The sequence below is a fragment of the Vulpes vulpes genome, chromosome 13, assembly GCF_048418805.1.
Source record: "Vulpes vulpes isolate BD-2025 chromosome 13, VulVul3, whole genome shotgun sequence".
In the NCBI taxonomy this organism is placed as follows: domain Eukaryota; kingdom Metazoa; phylum Chordata; class Mammalia; order Carnivora; family Canidae; genus Vulpes; species Vulpes vulpes.
The window spans coordinates 88,541,866-88,565,796 of NC_132792.1; the positions used below are offsets into that span (position 1 = coordinate 88,541,866).

Consider the following 23,931-nt stretch of genomic DNA (forward strand, 5'->3'; position numbering starts at 1 on the left):
TATACTGATTAACTTCTTTCTTATCAAGTTCCCTTTATTGTAACATCGTTGTCCAGAAAGCTGAGACAGAAGAAAATCAAAACTTCAGCCTCTATGGGAGAAAAATCCGTTAAGTGGTCGTCTACATGCAATGCTTAGGTCCTTGTAGTGAAAAGAAAAATCTACTTAGACTCATTTTGATCATTTTCTAAACTTCCCTTAAAAGCTATCTATCAAAAGTGACAAAGTGTATATCCATTTGAATTACTTTGAAAGGGGCCCTTTTATGCAGAATAAATGAAAAGTACTGTTGCCAAAATATTCCTGTACTGATACACATCAGTTTCATTCAGATTACTTGAGTAATCTACAGTGGCTAGTAGTGGTGATTATATTCTAAAAATACTATGTATGTTTACTATAAAGTGTGAATTTTATTGCCAGTGGTTTCAACTTTCAAATAGTGATTTAATAGCACATAAGTTGCAAGGATGCCCCAAAGCATCTCCTCATTAACTTTGGAGCATAGACAAATCCACATACAGGGCAGGGCCCACCAAACAGGAAGGATAGATGTGTGGTATGTGAAGGGCTCCGCATATGTCTCCACAAATATTTCCCACAACAGCCTTTTACGATCCACCTAGGCTTATTAGTCCATGTTAGAAGTACATTCCCTCCTGGTCACTTGAATAGGTAAAGTTTCCAAATCCCAACCAAAATGAAATACCCACTAGCACTTGTGCAGTGTCAGTATCATCCTCTTTTTTAACATAGGTGGTAGTTTTACAGTACATAAGCTTAGCACAGCTGATCTTCTTCAATCACAGATTCCATATTTGCACATTCATCTACTCGCTGAAATTCACTGTAACCCTAAACTCAGTATTAATGGCACTTTCACAGTTGTCCGCAGACAGACACAGAGTGGTGAAAACTTTGAGTCTCAACCATGCACGTTCCCAGCTTTGGATGAACAAGGCAGTGCTCTGCCTTCCTGTTGAGTCCCCGTACTATGAACACATGTGCTTTTTGTGCCTATTCAGTGCTATGGTTTTGTGTGTCCATGGGTGATTCTGCTGTTTCAAATAACCCCCACACAGAGTGCCGAAGTGCTAGCTAGTGTTGCTCAGCGCAAGAGCACTGTGATATGCTTTTTGGGAAGATATGTTAGAGAAGTCTCATCAGGAATAAGTCATAGTGCTGCTGGCCATGAGTTCAATGTTAACGGATCAATAATATGTATTAAATAAGGAGTCTTTAAACAAAAACACATACAGAACAAGGGTATGTATTGAACAGTTGATGACGATACCATGACCAGAGGCTCACAGAGGCCTTAACCATATGTTTCCCATAAAATCAATGGTTCATTATTCACAAACTCATGTTCATGGTGATTCTATTGAACATAATCACCATGAATATCTGGAATCAACTCTATTTGTGCATTTGTATGCTTTCTAGTCCAGCTAGGATAGGCAGATCTTGCCTCAGCCTCGAATTAGGGGGGAAAAAAAAACATTCACTATGATCATCTCTTTCTGGATAGGGAGAGTTATCTTCTTTCTCCGAATCTGACTTCTGTGACTTTCCATCCAAGCCTTGGGGTGCGACTCTAGGTGCATATTAAAATTACCTACCAGAAGTTTAAAAATACTGATGCCTGGGATCTATTAATCAGAGACTGATTTAATTAGTCTGATCTGCAGCCCCACAGAGTACTGTTATTTAAAAGCTCTCCACGTAATTCTAATGCACAGTGCAGCTTGAGAACCCCTGACCCAAGGAGAAACAAGGGCCATGGCTCTGCACAAATCCCTGCTCCTCTGAGAGAGAGTAATACCTCTGTACATTTGCAGGTCAGTAAGGGCCTTGTTTCCTAATTATGACATAACAATGAATGTTTAAGTCACTAAAAATGTTTAGGGGTATACAGCTGACTCTGTTCTAACCTGCAACAAAAGCAAACATACCGATTATCAGCTTTTCTTTAGTTATCAGCATCTCATCACTTATCTTTAGCTAAACTAACTGCACTGAGGTTGACTATAGGATTTTAAGCTCCATCCCTTATGTGACCCTTTTCTCGCACTGGACATACACAGTTCAGAATACAGACAGTGTTGGTACTTTCATTATACACAAGGACAATTTTGAAATTAGTTGATGTCAGATAACAGGATATGCTAAAAAAAAACAAAAACAAAAACAAAAAAACACTGTTTTCCTGCTATTATTGGTTTGGTTTTTTTTGTTTTTGTTTTTGTTTTTGTTTTTAGACTTTCATCCTAGGAATAATCTTTAGCTCAGTGATTATAATTAGAGGCCTACCAGTGGTATTCTGAAAAGTACCTACAATTTTGACCTTTCCTTCCTGTTTCTTATTCCTCTGTGACAAAAAGGCCACCTTTGAGAGTAAAACAAAACAAAACAAAAATCCATATTTAATGATCCCACATGGTACATTTTGTCTTTTCCAACACCTTGCTCCAAAATGGGACAGGACAGGGTTGTTGTTTTTTTACCCTTCAGAAATATCTTTCTTGTTCCTAACTGAAAAAGGGGGATAGGAGATTGATGTTATCAAAATTTGCCAGTAAGACCTTCAGGGGGAATATTCTAGATGTCCCCTTACAAACTCTTATAGATAGACTATTAGGGGTCGTCCTGATTATTTGTACACACATAGGAATAGTAAATAACTCTCAGTAAATTACATTGTTTACAATAGAACTTATTTTAAAAGCTCTGTTCTAGAAACTTTGAGCTTTCTTTTTTTTTTTTTTTTAACTTTGAGCTTTCTATTAGGATTTTTTTAGATGAAATAACCCTTTCTGTCATTACTCTATGGAGCTATACTCTCGGCACAGGGATCGGCTTAGTGGCTAGTATATGGCCCCTTGAATTATTCCTATTTAATACTAAAGGAAATAATAAAAATATAAAAGGAAGAAGCTAGTTGCTAATGTGTCATATTTATTTACTTCAACGTTTCTTAATGGTACATGTTAAAGCATGATATGAAGCACTTAATTTTTCACTAAGATATTTTGAAATTGACTTTTTAAAGTTATTTGCCATCTTAATAAAAGTTCAAATAAACCTATAGATTTTGAATATACCTTGTGGAATAATAAAGGAATCAACCAAGGTCCAACTGAGTTTACTCAAACCAGTAGCTGATGCAATGGCCCTTGTGCATCTCGTTGCCCGGGATTAAGCCAGCGCTTCAGCAGGGAATGCAATCAACTATTTGTCAGATGTAGGAGTGAGGATCTTTTTCTCACTTAATTTTTTTTTTATCTTAACATCTTCTTTTTCTACTCACTTCTCCAGTTTTGCAGATGACTAGCCTAGACACTGTGCTAATGTCAGGGAGCTCTTTCTATTGCTCTTGCATGTTTTCTGTTGGTGGAAGTGGCAAAGGTGTGAGTCAAACACTGGAGCTTCAGGAAATAATCTATTACTTTTGGGAAATGATTAAACATTGAGAAAGTTTCGGACCATTTTTCAAATTCATAAACAATAATTTACTTCTTCAGAAAAAGATGAATGACTATTATATGTAAGACACAGTAAAAGAACTGTCTTCCTAACTTGCCTTTTCTGGAAACTGTCTGCTTCCTCCTCTCCAACCCAACCCCCTTTATTCAAACAGACCAATGAAGAAAGAGAAATTTCTGAAAAAGTTATATTTTTGCAGCAAGGAAGCTCTCCATTCCTTGAGTCTCAGGTAAAAAACAAACATAAAGGAATTTCCCAGAAGGGAATCGCTCTTCAGATTTCAGTGTCATGAAAATGTCTTTAGTTTTCATTTTCTTTTGTAATTTTGTCTTGCTTCCAAATAAGGTAGGTATTTTATTTTTGCTTAGATTCTGGGGAGGGGAAGAGGGAGCTTTATTACTATTTTAGTTACCAGTTAGCCATCATTCCTTTATGGCTCTTGCTCCTTGGTGATTATATCTGTGTATGGTCATTGAACCATGATGATTATGCTTTCTAACAATATTATTGGACTCTTTACTCTCTGCTTTCTCTATAGAGTGGTACTAATTTAGATGACCTTGACTGATTGTGAAAGTTCTGAACTTTTATTGGTTTTCCCACTAGCCGAGTCTGATAAAGAAAATGCAGGAAGGAGATTCTGCGGCCTCTGTGGTTACCTCTCATCAAATCATTTTCCAGAAAACTGTCCCATCGACCTTAGAGGTTATTTTTCAATTCATTTCATTTAATCCAGCACCAACGTGTAGACTGCTCTCTAACGTTTGTTCTTAAGGCACACATGTTTCTAGATTCAAGTGCTTAGACCAAGATAAATATGAAAGTAGAAAAACACTGTAGTTTAAAATGTAAATCAAGGTGCTCATCTGCCCCTGGTTTTGATTTGTCTTCCCTCCGTGATCTGTTAGACTAGTCCGCTGCCTGGTCTCAGCCTTTTAGCCTTCTCAAATAGAACTTTCTTAACTTTGATTTCTTCTGCTATATTGGAAGTAAGACTAAGGAAAGTGGCAAAAAAAAAAACTGCTCAGACGATGAACTTCACTTATAAATAAGATTGGAACACGATACAGACCACCATGACCTATTTCTAAGAGTCTCCAACAATGCCCCAGCCATAGGAGGCGCTTCCCTGCAGGGCCTGGAGTATAGGCACACTCACTGTTTATTGGATAGTAAGTGCTGTAGTGCATTTGATCATCCTATTTAAGGAAGTCTGATTTACAATCATGAAAAATGGTATTTATTCACAGAAACTTAATGGGATGGATGCTGGCAAGTTCTTTGTGAAAACAGCAGATAAGAAGTGAAGTGTGGTATTACAGTTACCCAGGAACCGTCTTTTTGTGTCAATACAAGCTACATGACTTGTACAACAACTTCAATCACGTCATTTAATCTTGAAATCTAAAATGATCAGAGAGTTTAGCATAAGGTCAAATATATTCTTGCAAAATTTTACCACCAAGGTAGGGTCCTGTTTCAAGAAATCTGAAATGGCAACTCCACGTGCAGACTGTATGCCAAGTGGAATGTCAGAGTTTATAAATTACAGACAGGAAGAGATTTGCAAGCATAATTATTAGATATTAACACCAGCCCCGTGCAGTCACATCACAGTGTAGCTTTTGCCCTGGTTTTCTTAGATGATTCTTATTTTAGAAATGAGACCATCAGAATGTCTAATTTAGCTTTTATATTTCAAATATAGGGCACAGAGGATTGGGTTATTGTAGACAAAGTACCCACTGAGGTAGTTGATGGTGATTCGAAAAAGATTGTGACTTACAAGGTCGTGACGGTGAGCAGTAGAACCGGTGACATCCCCGCCGATCTGTTAAGATCTGGTGCCATTGAAATGCAGAGCTTCGATGACTGGGCCCGGGAAATGCAGTTGAAAGGAGAAAGCAAACAGAAAATATACACTCTAGGAAAGTCCTACGACACCGTATCTGGAAAGATCGTTACCATGACTGGGAAAGCCAAGGAGGGGGAGAAGGGGGTGCCGCCCTGCAGTCCAGAAGCCTTCCAGAAAACAGAGAGAGGCTTGGCGGAGCCCATGAAAGGCTTTCCACCCACGGCCGATTTCGAGGTCCTGGACGCCGCCCCTGATGAGAAGCCCAAAAGAGCACCCGAGGTCCACACCCCCAAACGGAAACTGTCCGAATCCCTGGCTCCCATCAGGGAAGCCGAGTCCCGGCGGCCCAGCCCTGAGGAAGAAGATGCACAGAAAGCCTCAGGGTCGGGCCGGGCCACGGGGCCCCTCGCGGGCCTGGACAGCACGCGTCTCGCCAGGATGGAGCCAGCGGAGGGCGAGGTCTTGAAAGTGGGGCTCTTTGGTCCCAGGAGGAAGAGCCTGTCCGAGTGGAGATACTCCCAGGAACCGGCTGTCACCGTGGCCACTGCTCATTACGTTACCGAGTCGGCCACGTCCCGAGTTGTGGTAACCAGTGCCTTTCGTTTGGGCCACCGTGTCAGAGTCCAGCATGACCTTTTTTTGAGGCAGTGCCCTTCCACCCTAAACTTTTCTGTTCCTCTCGCTATTTGGCTTTATGTTGAGAGCCGCCAACCCTAGCTTTTTCATTTTTTTCATGGTTAGATGGATAGCGCAGTCCAGTGTAAGCATTAAAAACACTTTCCGTTTTATTTCCAGCTCCCCGATCCCGAGATGTGGTAGTGCTGCCTGGGGCTTGCAATGAAGGGGAAATGACCTGCTTATGCCGGCACCACCCACATCCTAATAACTCTCTCTGCTTTACCAAACCAGAGCTCATGGTCACCTCAAGTTGCTATTTTATTTCCCATTCTTTTCTGTTTCCAAAATCTGTATGGTAGATTCCCTCCTGCCACCTCCCGCCTTCCTCCCCTACAGTTTTGTCTAAGCAGCTGTGAATGTGACTATACCCGTCTGTTCCTGTCTCTGTGTTTGACTGTCCGTTTCTTTGTTCACCCAGACTAAACAGTCGTCTTCTGAAAAGCTCATGGATGGCTCTGAAATCTTCAGTTTGTTAGAGTCTGCAAGGAAACCAACAGAATTCATAGGAGGGGTTACTTCTACTTCTCAAAGCTGGGTTCAGGTGGCCAATTGCTCCCTCTTTGGTGTTCCTGACTCTGCCTATTTGCCTTTCTTTATGCCTCTTTGGTGTGTGTGCACGTGTGTGTGCATGCATGTTTTGCATCCAAGTGGCTTTAAGGCCTTAAACACCTGAGAGGTATCTTCAGGTGTTTTCCTTCGTGCCTGCTTGGCATAGCTGTGATATGCCTTTATTTGCATCACTAGAACATACTTCAGATATTCAAAAAGCAGTCATGTTGAAAAATCTTAATAGCATTTAATTTTTTAAGCATCTTATGTCATCCATTAGGTCTCAGAAAGCTGCCAGAATCAGTGGGAAAATGCTACAGTGCTTTCATTTTGTTTTGTTTTCTTTGCGTTTTATGCCGCATCCTGTTTCATCTGCAGATATCCCGACACAGCAGCACAGGCTTTGTGTGTGTGTGTGTGTGTGTGTGTGTGTGTGTGTGTGTGTGTGTGTGTGTTGGGGCAGAGGACGTGCCTCCGAGATTCTGGTGGGAGGAATGAAAGCTAATTTATATTTTCTGTAAGCGTTTCTGATTATAAGCACTTGACACTGGCTTTAGGTGTCCTGGTGAGTGGCTGCTTTTGTTTTTATTTTGGCTTTGTGACCTTTGGTGTATGGAAAGCCACACTGACACCCCAATCCTCTCCCATGCAGAAAACAGAAACCAAGACGGAGTCCAGCAAGACGGATACAGAAACAAGCCACTTAGCACCGAGCCCCCAGCCACTTAGCACCGAGAAGGTTGTGCAGGAAACCGTGCTGGTGGAGGAAAGACATGTGATGAATGTGCATGCAAGTGGGGATGCTTCTTACGTGGCTGGAGATGACATGGATGCTGCGACACAGGCAGCATCTGCTGATGCTTCTGGCTTGAAAGGGAAGGAGGGCTCTGCTCTGCCGGAGGGGGCTAAGGAGGAGAAGGGGCAGGTGGCCGATAAAGCTGTCCTCGAACAGGAAGAGACAGCTACTGCTTCCCACGAGCCAGAGGAGGAGCAGAGTACAACAATCCACATTCCTGAAACTCGGGAACAGAAACCTCATTTTGAGGTAACTAGTAGTTGACGTTACTTTCAGCACCAACGTAAAACTGACATGACTCCCCAAAATCTCGTTAAGCGTAAAGGTGGAACTAAGTTTAATTTTCTACCTTTTCCAAGTGCAATTTGTTTCTCCTCTTATTCCCCCTCTTGCACGGCGACAGGGCCTCCATGCTGGTTTCCATCTTTGGGTTCACATGCAAATGTATTTAATGATTATTAATTATGTGTGGTTCCAGGAAATGGTTTCTACCTTCACTATAATTATTGGCAGTAAACCTGGGGAATGCGTGGCCAGCCAAGATAGTAGAAAATTAGATAAATTTATTTTTGATCAGGATACTTATCCAGAAGGCCCAAAAACCATGCTCGCCCAGGTACCAAATGCCAGAACTTCGTTCTTTATCTCTTTTACTGAGATTCCTAAAGTATATGGAGTGAGGGGTGGCTAATGTCTTAAAATCTGTTCCTTCTTTCTAAGAAGTTATTAAATAAAAGGCAAATTGATTATTTTTGATCTATTAGTTTAGGCAAGACAGGAAAGGCAACATAAAAATAGTTTTTTAAACATTTCCTTCAAAATGCTTTCCTTTACCTGGAACATCCCATGTGAAAAACTCTCTGGAATTCTGAAAGACATTCCTCAAATAACCCTCCCCACGTTACACCTAACCATTTACTACATACTAACCTGTACTCATACATACCCACCAAGAGGGGAGGAAAAAGCCAAAATCATGTCTTTGTGCAAACTATTAAATAGCCACTCTACCTGCTTCCCATTGGTACAGTCATCAACTGTGAAGACAGAGAGCCTCAGTTTTGGCAGTGTTTCACCAGGAGGAGTAAAGCTAGAAATTTCTACCAAGGAAGTGCCGGTAGTTCACACAGAAACAAAAACGATAACGTATGAATCGTCACAGGTAAGACTGTGCATGAAGGTCAAAGCCCTGGCACTTTGCTTTGCCCCTCTCTGTGGCTCACTGCATTAAAGTTTGACCCCATGACATTTAATTCGTGAGACTCAGAGGACACAGCAGCCAAACTGTGTCTGTCAAGAGTGATAATGGTAATAATTATCACTTTATTACTGCTGATGAAGCATCAGGTGACTTACACTGGTCTTCGTATATCTCAAGAGGTAGAACGAGGCTCAGGGACCTATTTCCCCAGCCATAGATGAGGAAGCCTACCAGCTGGAGCAGACACTACTCCTATTTTGCAAGGCCCAGTTTTTAAAGATGATTAACCCTGGCTGTGTTTGGGCGAGCCTGTCCCCAAGGCCATGGCTCCCATGTGCTGATTGGACAACACGGCTATGGGGGGAGATAACTGAATCATCGTGATGCCCTGACCTAAGTGACGTAGGGATCTGAGTGCAGTGTCTGTTCCCTGCTTTCGTAGGTTGACGCTGGTGCAGATTTGGAACCAGGCGTGCTAATGAGCGCGCAGACGATCACGTCTGAAACCACCAGTACCACGACCACCACCCACATCACCAAAGTAAGTGGACTGGGAAGAGACCGTCCCAGTTGGGCTGCACAAAGAGTTTGGTGAATATCAGGACGCCCAGATAGGCGCCTTGGAGCTTTCAGGCCCACTCTGCTTACGGGGTGTGTGCTCCTACAAGCTCCTTTCTGTTTAGGAGTATGCATCCTGATAGCCTTTGCTTGCCTAACACGGAATTCCAGTCCTCAGCATGTGGTAGGTGTTCCAGAAACACGGGCCAGCCACGCCCGAAGGACTCCATTCTAGCTTCGCTTCTGGAATTAATGATTTTGAGTAATTGCCAAAGAAGTGTTTCAACGAATTCATTTCTTAACGAATGCTGTCAGTTAAAGCTCTGCTAGCGTTTTCTGCCATTTCCCCCACTGAATGATGATTGTTCCTCCAAGCGGGTCAGTTTGTAACACTTGTCTGTCCCTTGCAGACTGTGAAAGGAGGCATCTCCGAGACGAGAATTGAGAAGCGGATAGTCATCACAGGAGATGCGGACATCGACCATGACCAGGTAGTGTGCATGAGGCCGTAAATACCCTGGCAGAGGAACAGACATACACTGGTCAGCCCTACTCTTCCCAGTGTTGTTCTTCTAGTCCATCATGCCGTCTGAAGAGTTTTCTGAATTGAATTTTCAATATGCAATGTACAATTCCTTTTGCGGTCCTTGTACCTCATTTGTAAATTACATATATAAATCTAGCTCATAAGTCTCCACCTTGCTACTGATCATGCATGTTCCACCTCCTTTTTGTCTTTGCCCTTCTGTGATTTCCTGGGGATAGGCGCTGGCTCAGGCAATTAAAGAGGCCAAAGAGCAGCACCCTGACATGTCAGTGACCAAAGTAGTGGTCCATAAAGAGACAGAGATCACACCGGAAGATGGAGAGGATTGACCCCAGGTAAGAGGCGACGCTGATTCTCTAGGCTTGGCCTTGGCTGGCATGTAGCATGGGGCACTTCCCTCTGTCCTTCCCCTGCCACCTCCTCTTCCTTCTTCTCTCACTGGCATCAGCAGGGCTGCTCAGCAAGGGGACAGAAAATTGCTTTGTGGGTGCTGGTTTGTTTCATATCTGGGGGTTCCATACTGTGGATTTTGGCATATTCACCAGTTAAAGGCTCAAGAAAGAAGCAGTCTTTGCTTGCATGGTCTCGCTGATGTTTCCTTTTCACTCATGCCCTGTACCCTTCATTATCCAAATTCAGAGGGTCAGATTTGATTTCACTTGCCATGTGCCCTAATCAGAACTAAGGCCATTTTGTCCTAAAAGGCACAATTCGTGTATGCCAAATACTGGGGAAATAAAGTGTGCCCATTTGTACTTTTGACGACAGCATTATCCCATTCATTGTAAGCTTCCTTTGCGACTGTATTTGGTTATGCTTCTGATTACGCTCTCATTTTGCTTTGTTTCCAAACCTGGACACTCACTTTCATTTTGGTTGTCTTATATTTTCTGTATTCTTTGGGATGATTTTTTTTTCCTCTTTGTATAGCGTCTTGTCTCAGGAGGAGGCAAAAATGCAGTCTTGTATTCCAGCTTTCCTCAGGAAAGTGTGTGCATGCCTTTTCAAGGGCTGTTTGGCATCATGAGCATCTTCTGTAGTGCGCACAGACTTGTTTTGCCCACTCACCTGCCGTGCAAGAACTCACAGCCACCCAGCATCCCCAGAGGGCTTTGAATGCTGAATGCAACAGTTGAGCTACTTGCATATGTGATTATGTGATTAAAGTCTCATAAAAGCTTTACACATATAAATGAAATAAGGAAGTTCTCTAACATTGATTTAGGGAATATAGATTGAATAGTGGACTCTCTAAAAAAATACAAAAGTCACTCATTATGCTCAAATTAATAATATAATTTGGAAGATAGAAAGCAATAAAAGGTTTCTTCGGTGAGCTTCAGCAACTTGGGTAATGTAGTTATGTAAGAATGCATATCAGTGACTTATGCTGGTATTTTACAGTATCTTGTCAAAAAGTTCATTTGATAACCTGCAAGATACTTTTTTTGTGTGGCCTTAATCTGAGGAAAACTCTCAGGTGTTTTCCACTGAGTAACCAATCAAATCTCTTTTCTACAGGAATAATTTAGCCTGCACATGAATCCAGTCATGCAAACCATTAGGAAAACCAGAGCCTATATGGAGTTCCCTCTTCTAACCCAACTGACTTGTATCTATCTGCCCATGGAAAATTTCAATCCAGAAGAACTGACCTTGACCATTAATAAAGACACTGGCAGAAAGATCTTCCCATAATAAAACAATCCGAATCAGCATCACGAAACTGATATTGCATGAAGCAACGATAAAATTACAAAAGAGTAGCATTTTTAATTTCCACCAAGTGTCTAAGTTTTCAGCTATATCTGCACGTTCATAACCAACAATATAAACCGTGATCTCATGTAACACATAAACAATTCATGCCTTTCATAGTTTATTATTAAAGTCTAAACAAAACCACAATTTCTTAGGTGACAGATCTTTTGTTTACAGACAAATGAAGATTACCCTAAAATGCTAGAAGCTGTCTAGGTCCGATGTGTCAGGTTTATCCCAATTAGATGTGCCAATAACCCAAGTTTATTCAGTAAACAACTTGAATCTTGTACTTGTTTCACCTGGTTTTATTACTCTCACTCGTAAACAGCAACGACTCTCGATTTCTCTGGAAATATTTAATGCTTACAATCCTGCTTTGTGTATCTAATTTAATTCGTTATAAGGTAGTACTGATTTTAGCATATTAATGTGATTTCTTCCTTGTTCGCTTTGGTCTGCGTCCAACCTGGAAAGCTTCCAAGAGTTCCCTAACAAGTCCTAAATATGTAAATTGTCATTATTTGGGGGAAGAAACCTGTTTTTGTTGGCTTACAATATTATGAAATTTCACTCCAGAAAAATCTGTTGGGCTTCTGTTGCTTTGTTTTCTTTCTTCTTTTCTTTTTCCTTGTGTTTTTAAGTTGATTTTTCTTCTTTTACTTGAAAAAAAAGTGTTTTATTTTGAATCTGGTCCATATTTACAATCTAGTTAAGAGCCAAGCCTTAAACTGTACAGAATTTCCACTGTAATTAAACTATTTAGTGTTTAGTTATAAATAGCCTTCAAAAAGATATATTCTCCATTACACTGTCAACTGCATCACACAGCCCATGGTGAATGTATGTTTCTGCATAGCGAAATAAAACTGGTAAATGCATTTAAAACTCTAATTCTCTATGTGTAATAATTTCAGTATTGTATGTGTTTAGCCAAGAGGTAGCATTTTCAGGACATCAAAGACCTCATTATCTGCAATGGATAGAGCTTGTCTTTTTACAGGACAAAAATGTGTCTATGGTGACAGAGTGTATGGACCCTTCAAGGTATCAGAGATGGGAAACAATACATACACATAAATGTTTGGTTCCCTAGGAAGACCTTAAAAATTACAACTAGTTACCACAGAATCTCACTTTCAAAGTTAGGATTTTTTATTAAGAAAAGAAGTTATATAAACCCAGTGTTTCTGGGTGCTTTTAATCTTCCAGAGAGACACCTCTCTCTCACACATCAGCTCCGTTGCTGAACAGATTAGCCGGTGCATTCTACAAGGACCCATGCAGTGTGTTCCCACAGCTCATCGACATCAAACTCCTTCGGGCCAATCTGACACCTAAATGCACTTGCTGGCATTCACCATGTCACACTTTACCTAACTTGTGATTTTTTTTTAACTCTTAATTTTAAAAACAAATTTTTTTCCAGAGAATTATTAGATTTCACCATACATCTTGGTCTCAGTAGGGGGAACAAATTCTTATCATTTATCTGTGAAGAAGTTATCTGCTGTTCTATCAGTACTATATATTTTAGGTACTGAAGAATCATTTTGTATTTGAAGCCAATCAAAAAAAAAAATGTGTTGAGACCATGAACAAAAATAAACTCAAAATGGATTAAAGACCTAAATGTGGGAAACCATAAAAACCCAAAAGAGAGCACAGGCAGTAATCTCTCTGACATCGGCTATAGCAACATTTTTCTAGATATGTCTCCTAAGGCAAGAGAAACAAAAAAGCAAAAATAACTATTGGGACTACGTCAAAATAAAAAAGCTGCATAGGGAAAGAAACCATCGATAAAACCAAAACACAACCTACTCATGGGGAGAAGATATTTTAAATGACATAACTGAAATAGGCCTAGTATTTGAAATATGTAAAGAAATGATACAAATCAACACCAAAAAAACCCCCAAAAGTCCAATTTAAAAATGGGCAGAAGATACAAACAGACACTTCTCTAAAGACTTACAGATGAGGGGATCCCTGGGTGGCTCAGCGGTTTAGCACCTGCCTTCGGCCCAGGGTGCAATCCTGGAGTCCCAGGATCGAGTCCCGCATCGGGCTCCTGGCATGGAGCCTGCTTCTCCCTCTGCCTGTGTCTCTGCCTCTCTCTCTCTCTCTCTCTCTCTCAAATAAATAAATTAAATAAATAAATAAATAAATAAATAAATAAATAAATAAATAAATAGAAAAACAGATGGCCAACAGACACATGAAAAGATGTTCAACATCACTCATCATTAGGGAAATGCAAATCAAAACTACAATGAGATATTACCACACACCTGTCAGAATGGCTGAAACAACACAAGAAACAACAGGTATTGGCAAGAATATGGAGAAAAAGGAGCCCTCATGCACTTGGTGGGAATGCAAACTGGGGCAGCCACTGTGGAAAACAGTATGGAGTGTCCTCAAAAATTAAAATTAGAACTACCCTATGACTCAGTAATCACATTACTGGATATTTACCCAAAAATACAAAAACACTAATTTGAAAGTATATATGCACCTCTATGATTATTGCAGGATTACTTGTAATAGCCAAATTATGGAATCAGCCCAAGTATCCATTGATAGATGAATGGATAAATACGTGGTATGTGTGCATATGTATATATTGAATATATTGGAATTATATGTAATGGAATATAACATATATAATAAAACAATACTCAGCCATAAAAAAAGAATGAATTCTTGCCATTTGCAGCAACATAGATGGAGTTAGAGAGTAGAATGCTAAGTGAAATAAATCAGAGAAAAACACCATATGATTTCATGCATGTTTGGAATTTAAGAAATTAACAAAGAAAAAAAGAAACCAAAAAAAAACCAGACTTTTAACTATTGAGAACAAACTAAACTGGTGGTTAAGGGAACGGAGATGAGTGAGGGGATGGGTGAAATAGGTGAAGTGGATTAAGAGTTCACATAACATGATAAGCACTGAGTAATGTATGAAATTGTGGAATCACTATATTGTACAGCTGAAACTAACACTGTATGTTAACTAAACTGGAATTAAATATTTTTAATTTGAGAATTTTTTTAAATGGAGAAAAATTAACACTTTTTTGATATGAAAATGGTCAGGAGCCTCCCAAGGTTGACTGTACCCAATCTGTTTAGTTTATATCCATCAAGTTGTACCCATGTGTACTTATTTTTTTATTGAAGTATAAATGACATATAACATGTTGGTTTCAGGTATACAGCCTAATGATTCAGTGTTTATATATATTGTGAAATGTAAGTAGTTAACATCCATCACTGTACATAGTGACAGAATTTTTTTCTTGTGATGTGAACTTTTAAGATTTTACTGTTGTAGCAACTGTCAAATATGCAATATTGTGTTAACTATAGTCACTGTGCTGTCCATATTCAGGTTTTTTTTCATATTCACAGTTTTAATCTAAACCTAGTGTCTTCATGTTTCTCTCTCCCCAGCATTAAGTGCTTATTCATTTTTATAAAATTATATATTATCAGAGAAGTTATACATTTTCAGCTTTCTTTTCCTTCTGTTATATTCATAATTTTTCCAGCCTGCACCTGCTGTTACGTGGGGGTTCCAAAACCACTCCCACATACTTGGGTATTTATGACAGCAGTGCTGCACATCTAGTACCATCTAGTATTTTCTTTTACTGCTGCATAACAAATTACCACACAATTAGAAGCTTAAAACAACATGCATTTATTATATCTCAGTTTCTGTGGGTCAAGAGTCTGGGCATGGTCTTACTGGTTTCTCCAAAAGGCTGCAAAGTGTCAGCCAGGGCTGGGGTCTCATCTGCTAGCTTGACTGGGGAAGGATCCACCTCCAACTCTCTATAGTTGTTTGCAGAATTCATTTTCTTGTGATTGTGGGAGCCTTGGAAGCTTGCTTTTTTGAAACCAGAAATGAAGGAAGAGACCCTAGAGTATGTCTGCTAGCAAGACAGTCTTCTATAATGTAACATAATGAAAGAGGTGACTTCCCATTACTTTGCCATATTCTGTTGATTAGAAGCAAGTCATGGGGTTCTGTGGACAGCACCAACAAATTTAAATTTTAGATTGGGAAATTATTAATCACTAACATTCCCTAACTCAGCAATTTTAAAGCTAGATTCTACAAATGTATAAAATTGGCTTATGCTCACACTAAGCTCTCAGGTAATCTCAGGACATTTTTTAGCCTTTACTAATACAAAAAATGTAGCATTGCATTAAGTGTGAAAAAGATCCTGGAGATTACATTTTCAGAGACTGAAGAATTCCATTTAGTTCTTTGAAAAAGAAAAGAAACACTTTCTTTGAAAAGAAACACATGCCTCTCAGTTTGTTCTGAGATTGAGGTTGTAAGAAAACAAGAATCCATGGTTCTCTCAAATGAGCAGAAAAACAGCTTGCAAACCTAAAGGCAATATGGTGCAGCCATTGGTAACCAGCATTTTCATGTTGATCACCCAAGGATCTGAAGAAACATTATTGATGGAGTTACCAAGCTTAGAACAATCTGTAGGATACTTTCTCTGGAGTCATAGAGTGAATTTCTAGGTCCAGAGAATAGCCTTCCTTTAGGTAGAGTACTCCCTGCTTTCCAATGGAGCTCAGCCTGGGTGGTGAGTCTCCTCAGCTCGTGTGAACACCTTGCTCCTTCCTTAGTGTTGACATTGATGGATTGACCTGCATTGCTGGTGGCATGTCCACTGCCCCAGCAAGAAAGTTGAGGGCAATGCCAACAATGTGGGGATTTCATGCAGTTTCACTCCCCCAGAAGATTTTTCCAACCCCTTCTTAATATACTTTTCAGATTTTACAGAGCCCCCATGTCCCTTCTGCTTGGGCACAGTGAGTTAGATCACATACCTTGTAAGATAACTCAGCACCCCCCTTTATTTTACAATTGCAATAACCCATTTCAATTTTGCTTCTTTCTAGTACATCTACTAGGCTATTAATATCAACCCTAGCAATTTTTAGGAAATTAACATAGACTCTGGAACACGGATCCAAAATTACTCCTGCATTGTAAATGAGGGTTATATGTACCTTCCATTAAATGCTTTTCTATCTTTTGCACTACAGTGAATTAACCAGTGGTTAGAAGTGTCTGTCTGGGATTGCTATAGAGGTGGTCTCATGTTTTAATGAGCATTTACTCATTAAGTGAAGTTGGATTACTCATTTTTAAAAACTACATTTTGTGGCAGGCCATTGGTGCATGTACAGTTGTATTCTCAAAAATGGCATTTCATTTTGACAAATAGTTTCTTATCAGAGCTGATGAACCCTGAAGAAGGGTTAAGGAAAGGAGCTAATGCTCCCTGATGAGTGTGGTTACTAACACACGCACAAGCACACACAATAGTCTGTCATGTTACCTTGAGATAAATGTAATCTTTTATGAGATTGGCCAGGTTCTTGTATTGCAGGCTTAAGGAAGAACTTATCAGCCAAGATAGTATATAGAGCACCCGATGCTACCAGGGGGAGCTAGAATATTTTTGGCTGAATTTCAGGCTTATTCCCCTTGAATACTACTGAGTCAAAATGGTCACTGAAAATAAGCAATGACAAAGAAGTTCACATTTACACAGTATAATTTTCCAACAATCAGTTGGCCAAGGCATCATTTTAATTCTAGGCTTGGTGAGGATGCAAAGCAAAAGCCACTTCTGGTGGGAGTGTACGTTGGTAATTGTCTGGAGTAGGATCAATAAAACCTATTCCTAAATTTTTTACAAAGCTTTTGACCCAGCAAATCCACTTTTGGGGATTTTTCCTAAATAAGACAGTTGTACAGGAACTGATGTGCAAGGATGTTAAACTCAGTGTTGCTCATTAAAAAAAAAATGAAAATGTTTAAATAGTAAATACTAGCAGTGGGAAATTTGTGAGTAAATAATGGAAATGACATAAGATGGAGTACCGTGTGACCAGATGAAATTGTAAAATATGAACCTCAGAGAGGAGATTATCCTAATATGTTAAGTGTAAAAGTGGATAAAACAGTGTATAGATTATAGTGTTAAGTAAGTAAGAATATTTACACCTAGAAAATGCATACCAAAATGGTAGCAGTGACTTTCTGTCTCTGAAGGCAGAGCATAGAGTGATTTTTCTTTTTTCCTTGTGCTGTTCTTTTTCCAGTCTCATGGAATATCTGTCACCATTATTACATATTTTTAAAACAGTTTATGAAACAATATCAATCATTTTATTTAAAGCTTGAGAATAATGGGGAGTGAAAGATACGTAAATGAGAAGAAATTTGGAAAAGTGACTTTTCACTGGAACTTCAAGGCCATTATTACAATCACCAAATGTTACAAATGCCTTTGTTAAATACTGACTTCTTTAAGTCACATTGTAATTAGAATGGTGACAGATGAGTTTCTATTACAGATAATGAGGTTATTTATAGTAACATTTGATGCTGGATCTTTCCAAATGAATAAACTTTGCCTTGGATGCGCATTAGCAGTGTAGGCAGCATATTTGCTTTTAAAGGGCAGTAGTTTAGTAATTTTCAGTGCTTCCAAGTATAATTGAAAGATAATGCTTCCCTCTGCATAAAGCTGGCTGTCACTAGCCCCGTCTTTAAGCATGGCCTAAAAATAAAAAAAAAAAATTAAAAATCAATAAAAAAAGACCCTGGCCTCAGCAATCCCATGCCTTGCTCACTTTTGTCACCATAAGTGACTTAGACACTGTGAGCCTCAGTTTAATCTTGGTTATAAAGGGAACAATAGCCAGCAATGAAGGTTGTAGGTGAAAACTCTGTAGTTCCACAAGAAGGTATATGACCAAATAGGAATGTATGAGAAAGTTCTTTGTAAAATATGAAATGAACTCCATTTGAAGTGACTTATTTTTCCCCTGTCTTTTCTCCCCTCAACGCTGTGTACCACTTATTCTGTACATGAGAATCCAAACTGGTTTACCTCAGAAATAGCTAATTGCCTCTGAGAAAAAAAAAATGTCCAGCTTGGGGAAAGGGCCTGCAAAATCCTTTTGTTGTTATGATTCAAGTGATGTGAGTGACCACAGCTAGGATCCTTTCCTGTATCAGAGCCAATTTTCACTGAGAATTGAAGGGGGCACAAACCGAACACCTATATACAATTACCTCATGTAGGTGGTTTATGCTTTTCTACGGGGAGGATTTAGCTAATATTGTCAATGAAACTGTGAATATGAAGCAGCTAGCCCAACGCCTAGCAATATTAAGCATACAGTAAGTGTGCATTGAGTCTAAAACCTAAACGTGCAAGTTCTTATGAATATTACACTGCTTGTTGGGTGAAGTATGCATCTCTATAGGCATGTGTGTATTTGTGGATTAGCTGTATTAATTTTCTATTTCCTGGGTTTTAGATCTACTGGATAGTTTTTGTCTGAACACAGAGTAAGAGGTCACAGCATTCCACAATTCAAACGAACATTTGTGTCTTGACTAGGTTCGTGTCATACCTCTCCTGGGGATGCTTCTTGAGGAGTTATAAAGAATTCATAGGCAACAGAGACTCTGCATCATCCAGAGCCATGGGTTTTAAGTCTAGTAGCACATTATACTCCCTTGGGATTTTTTTTTTAAATGATACTGAAGTCTGAGCCTCTGAAGATTCTGAGCTAATTGGTCTGGAGGCAGGGCCTCAGCATTACTTTTTTTTAAAACTCATCACTATAAAAAAATAATAAATAAATAAAATAAAACTCATCACTAATCTAACATACAGCCAGTGTGGAGACTCACTGCCCTCAGGAAGCAGCTCTCAAACCTAAGTGTGCATCAGAATACATGGAGGACACATCGAAACCCTGGGCCCCACTGCCAGTGTTTCTGATTCCATATGTCTGGAGCAGGTTCTGAGAATTAGCATTACTAGCAAGTTCTCAGGTGCTGCTGATGCCACTGGTCTGGAGTGCACACTTTGAGAACTACTGGTCTGGAGGAAAGAACAATGACTTAGGACCACGAATTGCTGGGCAGCAAGTCTCTTAACCTACTGTGATTCATTGTTGATAAAAGGAAATTAACTCCATACAAATTATCATGGGGATTTATGGAGACCACATTCTGAAAGTCACCCATGGGATGCTTCTAGTGCTCAAGAAGTGCAGGGCAATATAGTTCTCTCCCTCATTTTGGGAGGCTGAGAGAAAGTGGAGGGATTCCTGGGAACACTGAGAGACCAAGGACAGCAATATGACAAAAGCAACAACTGGCAGTGCCACTAGTTAGGATGGAAATAACGGCACTGGGAAAAGGAGTTGTATCTTAAAGGCATGGGAGGAATGGCCTTGTAAACATCGATCAGAATAACCCAAGTGACAGTCGAAAGTTTCCACGGATGCACCAATAATAATGAATACTGTAGTGAGGCTCCCAAAAGTGCTTCAGCGTTTGTTTGTTGCCATCACCCAAGACAGGCCTTACATGCCCGCTCTTCCAAATGCCTTGAAATGAGCAGGGCTGGAGAAGAACCAATCACAACCATGCAAAGCCATTCATAAAGATGCATGCAGGCAGACCAACCAAAATGCAACAGCATGTGAGGGGAGATGAGTGGTGTGGGGAAATGAGGAACCCAGAAGAGAGAGTCCCCTGAGTGGGATATAGGAGGCGAGGCCAGAATCAATTCCTACAGGAGGTGTAGTGTCCACCAGACACCGGACAAAGGAGGTGGTGGTGGGGGGAGGAGCAGGACTCTCAGAAAACAGAAGCCTCTCCCCTAGGAAGGCACGCCTTGACTCCAAACAGCCGCCACCTGCCAGCCCCCTCCCCTGCTCTGGTAACTGCAGGAGCATGAACCTCACTGATAATTTAGAGAGACAAGCAGAAGTATAAGGGAAAGATCCCGGGAGAAGCAGGCCAGCGGATGACTGAGGGTCACCACGCCACCTGCAGCTCGATTGCAGACCCTTCTACTAGAGGAACCGGGTCTGAAGTCGGATGACAGGACCAGACAGGACCACAGTGGGGAGGGCGGGGCGAGGGAAGGGCTGTGAGGACCTGGAGCAGGTGCTGCAGGTGCCGGGAGCCTCCCCTCCCCAGATGGTGAAGGGAAGACAAGACGGAGAGCAAATGTCAGCTTTGCTGATGGTCTCCTGCAAGCGGTTTGGCAATGGGTTGGGTTTCTCATCAAGGTGCTCTTCCTGTTGTGTAATTCCAGATTTGTATCATCTAAGTGACATGTGAGGAAAGTTCAAAAGCGGAAGAGCAGATTCTTCAAGTGTGAGGAGAATAATCTGAGCTGTTGGAAAAGGCAGAAGGAGGAGTTCAGTGGAATTTTTTGGTTTTTTGGATTAAACCTCTCAATTATCAGAAATTGCTGGGAAGTAGTCAGATTAGTAGAGTTCATATGTGACCTAACCATGTGTAAAGACTGATGCTGGTGATACTATGAACAGCTCCTACTTTGATGATTCAAAACACCCTTTCCAGATTTTCCCACGTCTCAGAGTCTTCGTATAATGTTTCTTGTCCCCGTACAGGAGTTGAAGGAAACGGACACGACCTCAGAGTCTGAAAGTTGCTTTTGGGAAGAAATTCCTTGTAACAGCCTGTCTGGTATGTGACTTTCTCATAAAAATGTAATGCAAAACTCCCTTCAGGTGCAATCTGAATTTTTAAAAGCTTGGATTTAAGGTGAAGAGGAGTTTCCTGTGAATGGAAACGGGGATGATCCCCCAGAAGCATGCAGCACGACACCACCTCTCGCATTTAACGTTTGGAAAGCATTATCGGGGCACTTGTGCAAAGCTGGCCAGCTTTGGGTGTTTTCAGTATTGATTGGGGTGTTCTGAGATTCTAAAACAGAAGGAACTCTCTTTAAGATTGAAGACATCCTTGCACAGTCTGGCTTCCTTCCGTAGAAATCATTTCTCATGTTTCTTCTAGTCATTTCTGAGAAAGGACAAGTTGCCCACAGGTCCATGTCACCAGACAGGAGTCGGTGGAGGAAAGGGGCACACCGGGATCCCAGGGCCACCAGGAACGGGGGGACCAGCCTGGACTTCCTGGCGGGCTGGTGGGGCCAGAGTTAAGGGACAGTCACAGGTCAGATCACGTGAAGCTGTGGGTCAGAACAGCAGCAGAGGTTGGCGACAGACAGGTCAGAAGACAGGATTGGCAGAGGAGTCGGGCCTGACTGGCAGAGGCCGGGAACTCTGCACGCACTTGCTCCTCCAGGTGGAAATGGCCTTTAAAACTAATATTAGTGGTTGCTCGTCATTCCCCCTTCCTCGTAGGTGGGAGCTGGCAGGGAGCGAAGAGGAAGGAGATGCAGAAGCCTAGAGTCCTGGCCAGTTGAGTACCTATCAATTAAGGCTTGATGATAAATAGATGTTATTTATCTAATGACGAATCCCGAGCTGTCATTCTGCTGCATGGGTCCATGCTATGCCCACAGTGACGCCTACGGAATTTATGACGGGGACTGTGCGTTAAAAAGAATGAACACGGGGATCCCTGGGTGGCTCAGCGGTTTAGCGCCTGCCTTTGGCCCAGGGCGTGATCCTGGAGCCCCGGGATCGGGTCCCACGTCGGACTCCCAGCATGAAGCCTGCTTCTCCTTCCACCTCTGTCTCTGCCCCCCTCTCTCTCTCTTTCTATGTCCATCATGAATGAATAAATAAAATATTAAAAAAAAAGAATGAACACCTGACTCCAGCCCTTCTAGATACAACAAAAGAAAAATGCTACCACCATATGTAAGGCCACTCACGAGTGGCAGCCCTTATTGCCCTCCCCCTATGCACACACACCTGCACACACCCGCATGCACACCCTTTAGATTTTGGGGGGGGGGGGTGTATAGTATACTTTATTGATGGTACATGACAAGGTAGGGCTCCCCAAGCCCCTCCCCTTCCCCCGAGGTCTGGGATGTAAATTGGAGGTCAGGAGATTCTCAGTGTGTTGGGGGATTAAGTTGGGGCAGGGACTTCCCAGCAGCTGAGGGCCTCTCTCTTCCTCTTGTTCTTTCTTTTTTTTTTTTTTTTTTTTTAGATATTTTAAATTTTATTCATGAAAGACAGAGAGAGAGAGAGGCAGAGACACAGCAGAGGGAGAAGGAGGCTCCATGCAGGGAGCCCGACGTGGGACTTGATCCCGAGTCTCCAGGATCACACTCTGGGCTGAAGGTGGCACTAAACCACTGAGCCACCCGGGCTGCACTCTTCCTCTTGCTCTCACTGGGGCTGGTGGTCCAGGAGGCTCTTACTCCTTGGAGGCCATGTGGACCATGAGGTCCACCACCCGGTTGCTGTAGCCGAATTGATTTTCATACCAGGAAATGAGCTTGACGAAGTGGTCATTGAGGGCAATGCCAGCCCCGGCATCGAAGGTGGAAGAGTGGGTGTCACTGTTGAAGTCACAGGAGACAACCTGGTCCTCAGTGTAGCCCAGGATACCCTTGAGGGGGCCCTCCGATGCCTACTTCACCACCTTCTTGATGTTGTCATATTTGGCAGCTTTCTCCAGGCGGCAGGTCAGACCCACAACTGACACATTGGGGGTGGGGACACGGAAGGCCATGCCAGTGAGCTTCCCGTTCAACTCAGGGATGACCTTGCCCACAGCCCCGGCGGCGCCAGTGGAAGCAGGGATGATGTTCTGGGCAGCCCCTTGGCCGTCATGCCACAGCTTCCCAGAGGGGCCGTCCACAGTCTTCTGGGTGGCAGTGATGGCATGGACAGTGGTCATGAGGCCCTCCACGATGCCGAAGTGGTCATGGATGACTTTGGCTAGAGGAGCCAAGCAGTTGGTGGTGCAGGAGGCATTGCTGACAATCTTGAGGGAGTTCTCATACTTCTCGTGGTTCATGCCCATCACAAACATGGGGGCATCAGCAGAAGGAGCAGAGATGATGACCCTCTTGTCCCCGCCCATCAAGTGAGCTCCAGCCATCTCCATGGTGGTGAAGACCCCAGTGGACTCCACAACATACTGAGCACCAGCATCACCCCATTTGATGTTGGCGGGATCTCGCTCCTGGAAGATGGAGATGGACTTCCAGTTGATGACAAGTCTCCCGTTCCCAGCTTTGACCTTGCCGTGGGATTTGCTGTGAGTAGAATCATACTGGAACATGTACACCATGTAGTTGAGGTCAATGAAGGGGTCATTGATGGCAACAATATCCATTTTGCCCGAGTGCACATCTGTCCTTGTGAGAGCGCTGCAGCTGTAGAGCTGCTCACCAGCGTGGGGACATCGCACAAGGTGTTACCAGGCCTGTCAAATCTGTAAAGTGCTGGCGAACCGTGTCCAAGTGAGACTGTCTGACCAGCTCTGACGGACAGAAACGGCAGTTTCATGTGTGCTGTGAGACACACATTCCAGTGGAATGTAAAATGGTTCAAATGGTACCTGACCTACTGGAAGCAGTTACTCCGCTCTGGTTATGACGCTCAGACTTTTGAAAGATGTGTTTGCCCAAGGAAAGCAAGCCTATGCGGCCCTCTTCTCCCCAGTCCCAAGTAGACCCTGC

General features: G+C 41.8%; 1 protein-coding gene and 1 pseudogene across 50 annotated transcripts in view; one reads left to right on the plus strand and one right to left on the minus strand.

Moving 5' to 3' along the window:
- Positions 1 to 12,319, plus strand: part of EPB41L3 (erythrocyte membrane protein band 4.1 like 3) — a 227,621-nt gene extending 215,302 nt beyond the window's left edge. For 14 of the 50 annotated variants that reach the window (XM_072734985.1, XM_072734976.1, XM_072734987.1 and 11 more), the window contains 7 exons: positions 6,438 to 6,560; positions 7,221 to 7,613; positions 8,395 to 8,526; positions 9,008 to 9,106; positions 9,534 to 9,614; positions 9,889 to 10,005; positions 11,192 to 12,319. In XM_072734985.1, the coding sequence (XP_072591086.1) occupies positions 6,438 to 6,560; positions 7,221 to 7,613; positions 8,395 to 8,526; positions 9,008 to 9,106; positions 9,534 to 9,614; positions 9,889 to 9,999 (939 nt within the window). In that variant the 3' untranslated portion in view covers positions 10,000 to 10,005; positions 11,192 to 12,319. Of the gene's footprint in view, positions 1 to 3,640; positions 3,716 to 4,092; positions 4,192 to 5,194; positions 5,927 to 6,437; positions 6,561 to 7,220; positions 7,614 to 8,394; positions 8,527 to 9,007; positions 9,107 to 9,533; positions 9,615 to 9,888; positions 10,006 to 11,191 lie in introns of all 50 variants that reach the window. The other 36 variants (XM_072734974.1, XM_072734978.1, XM_072734953.1 and 33 more) reach the window with 8 other exon arrangements.
- Positions 12,320 to 22,597: 10,278 nt separating this feature from the next.
- LOC112925237 (glyceraldehyde-3-phosphate dehydrogenase-like) lies at positions 22,598 to 23,588 on the minus strand (annotated as a pseudogene).
- Positions 23,589 to 23,931: the final 343 nt, after the last annotated feature.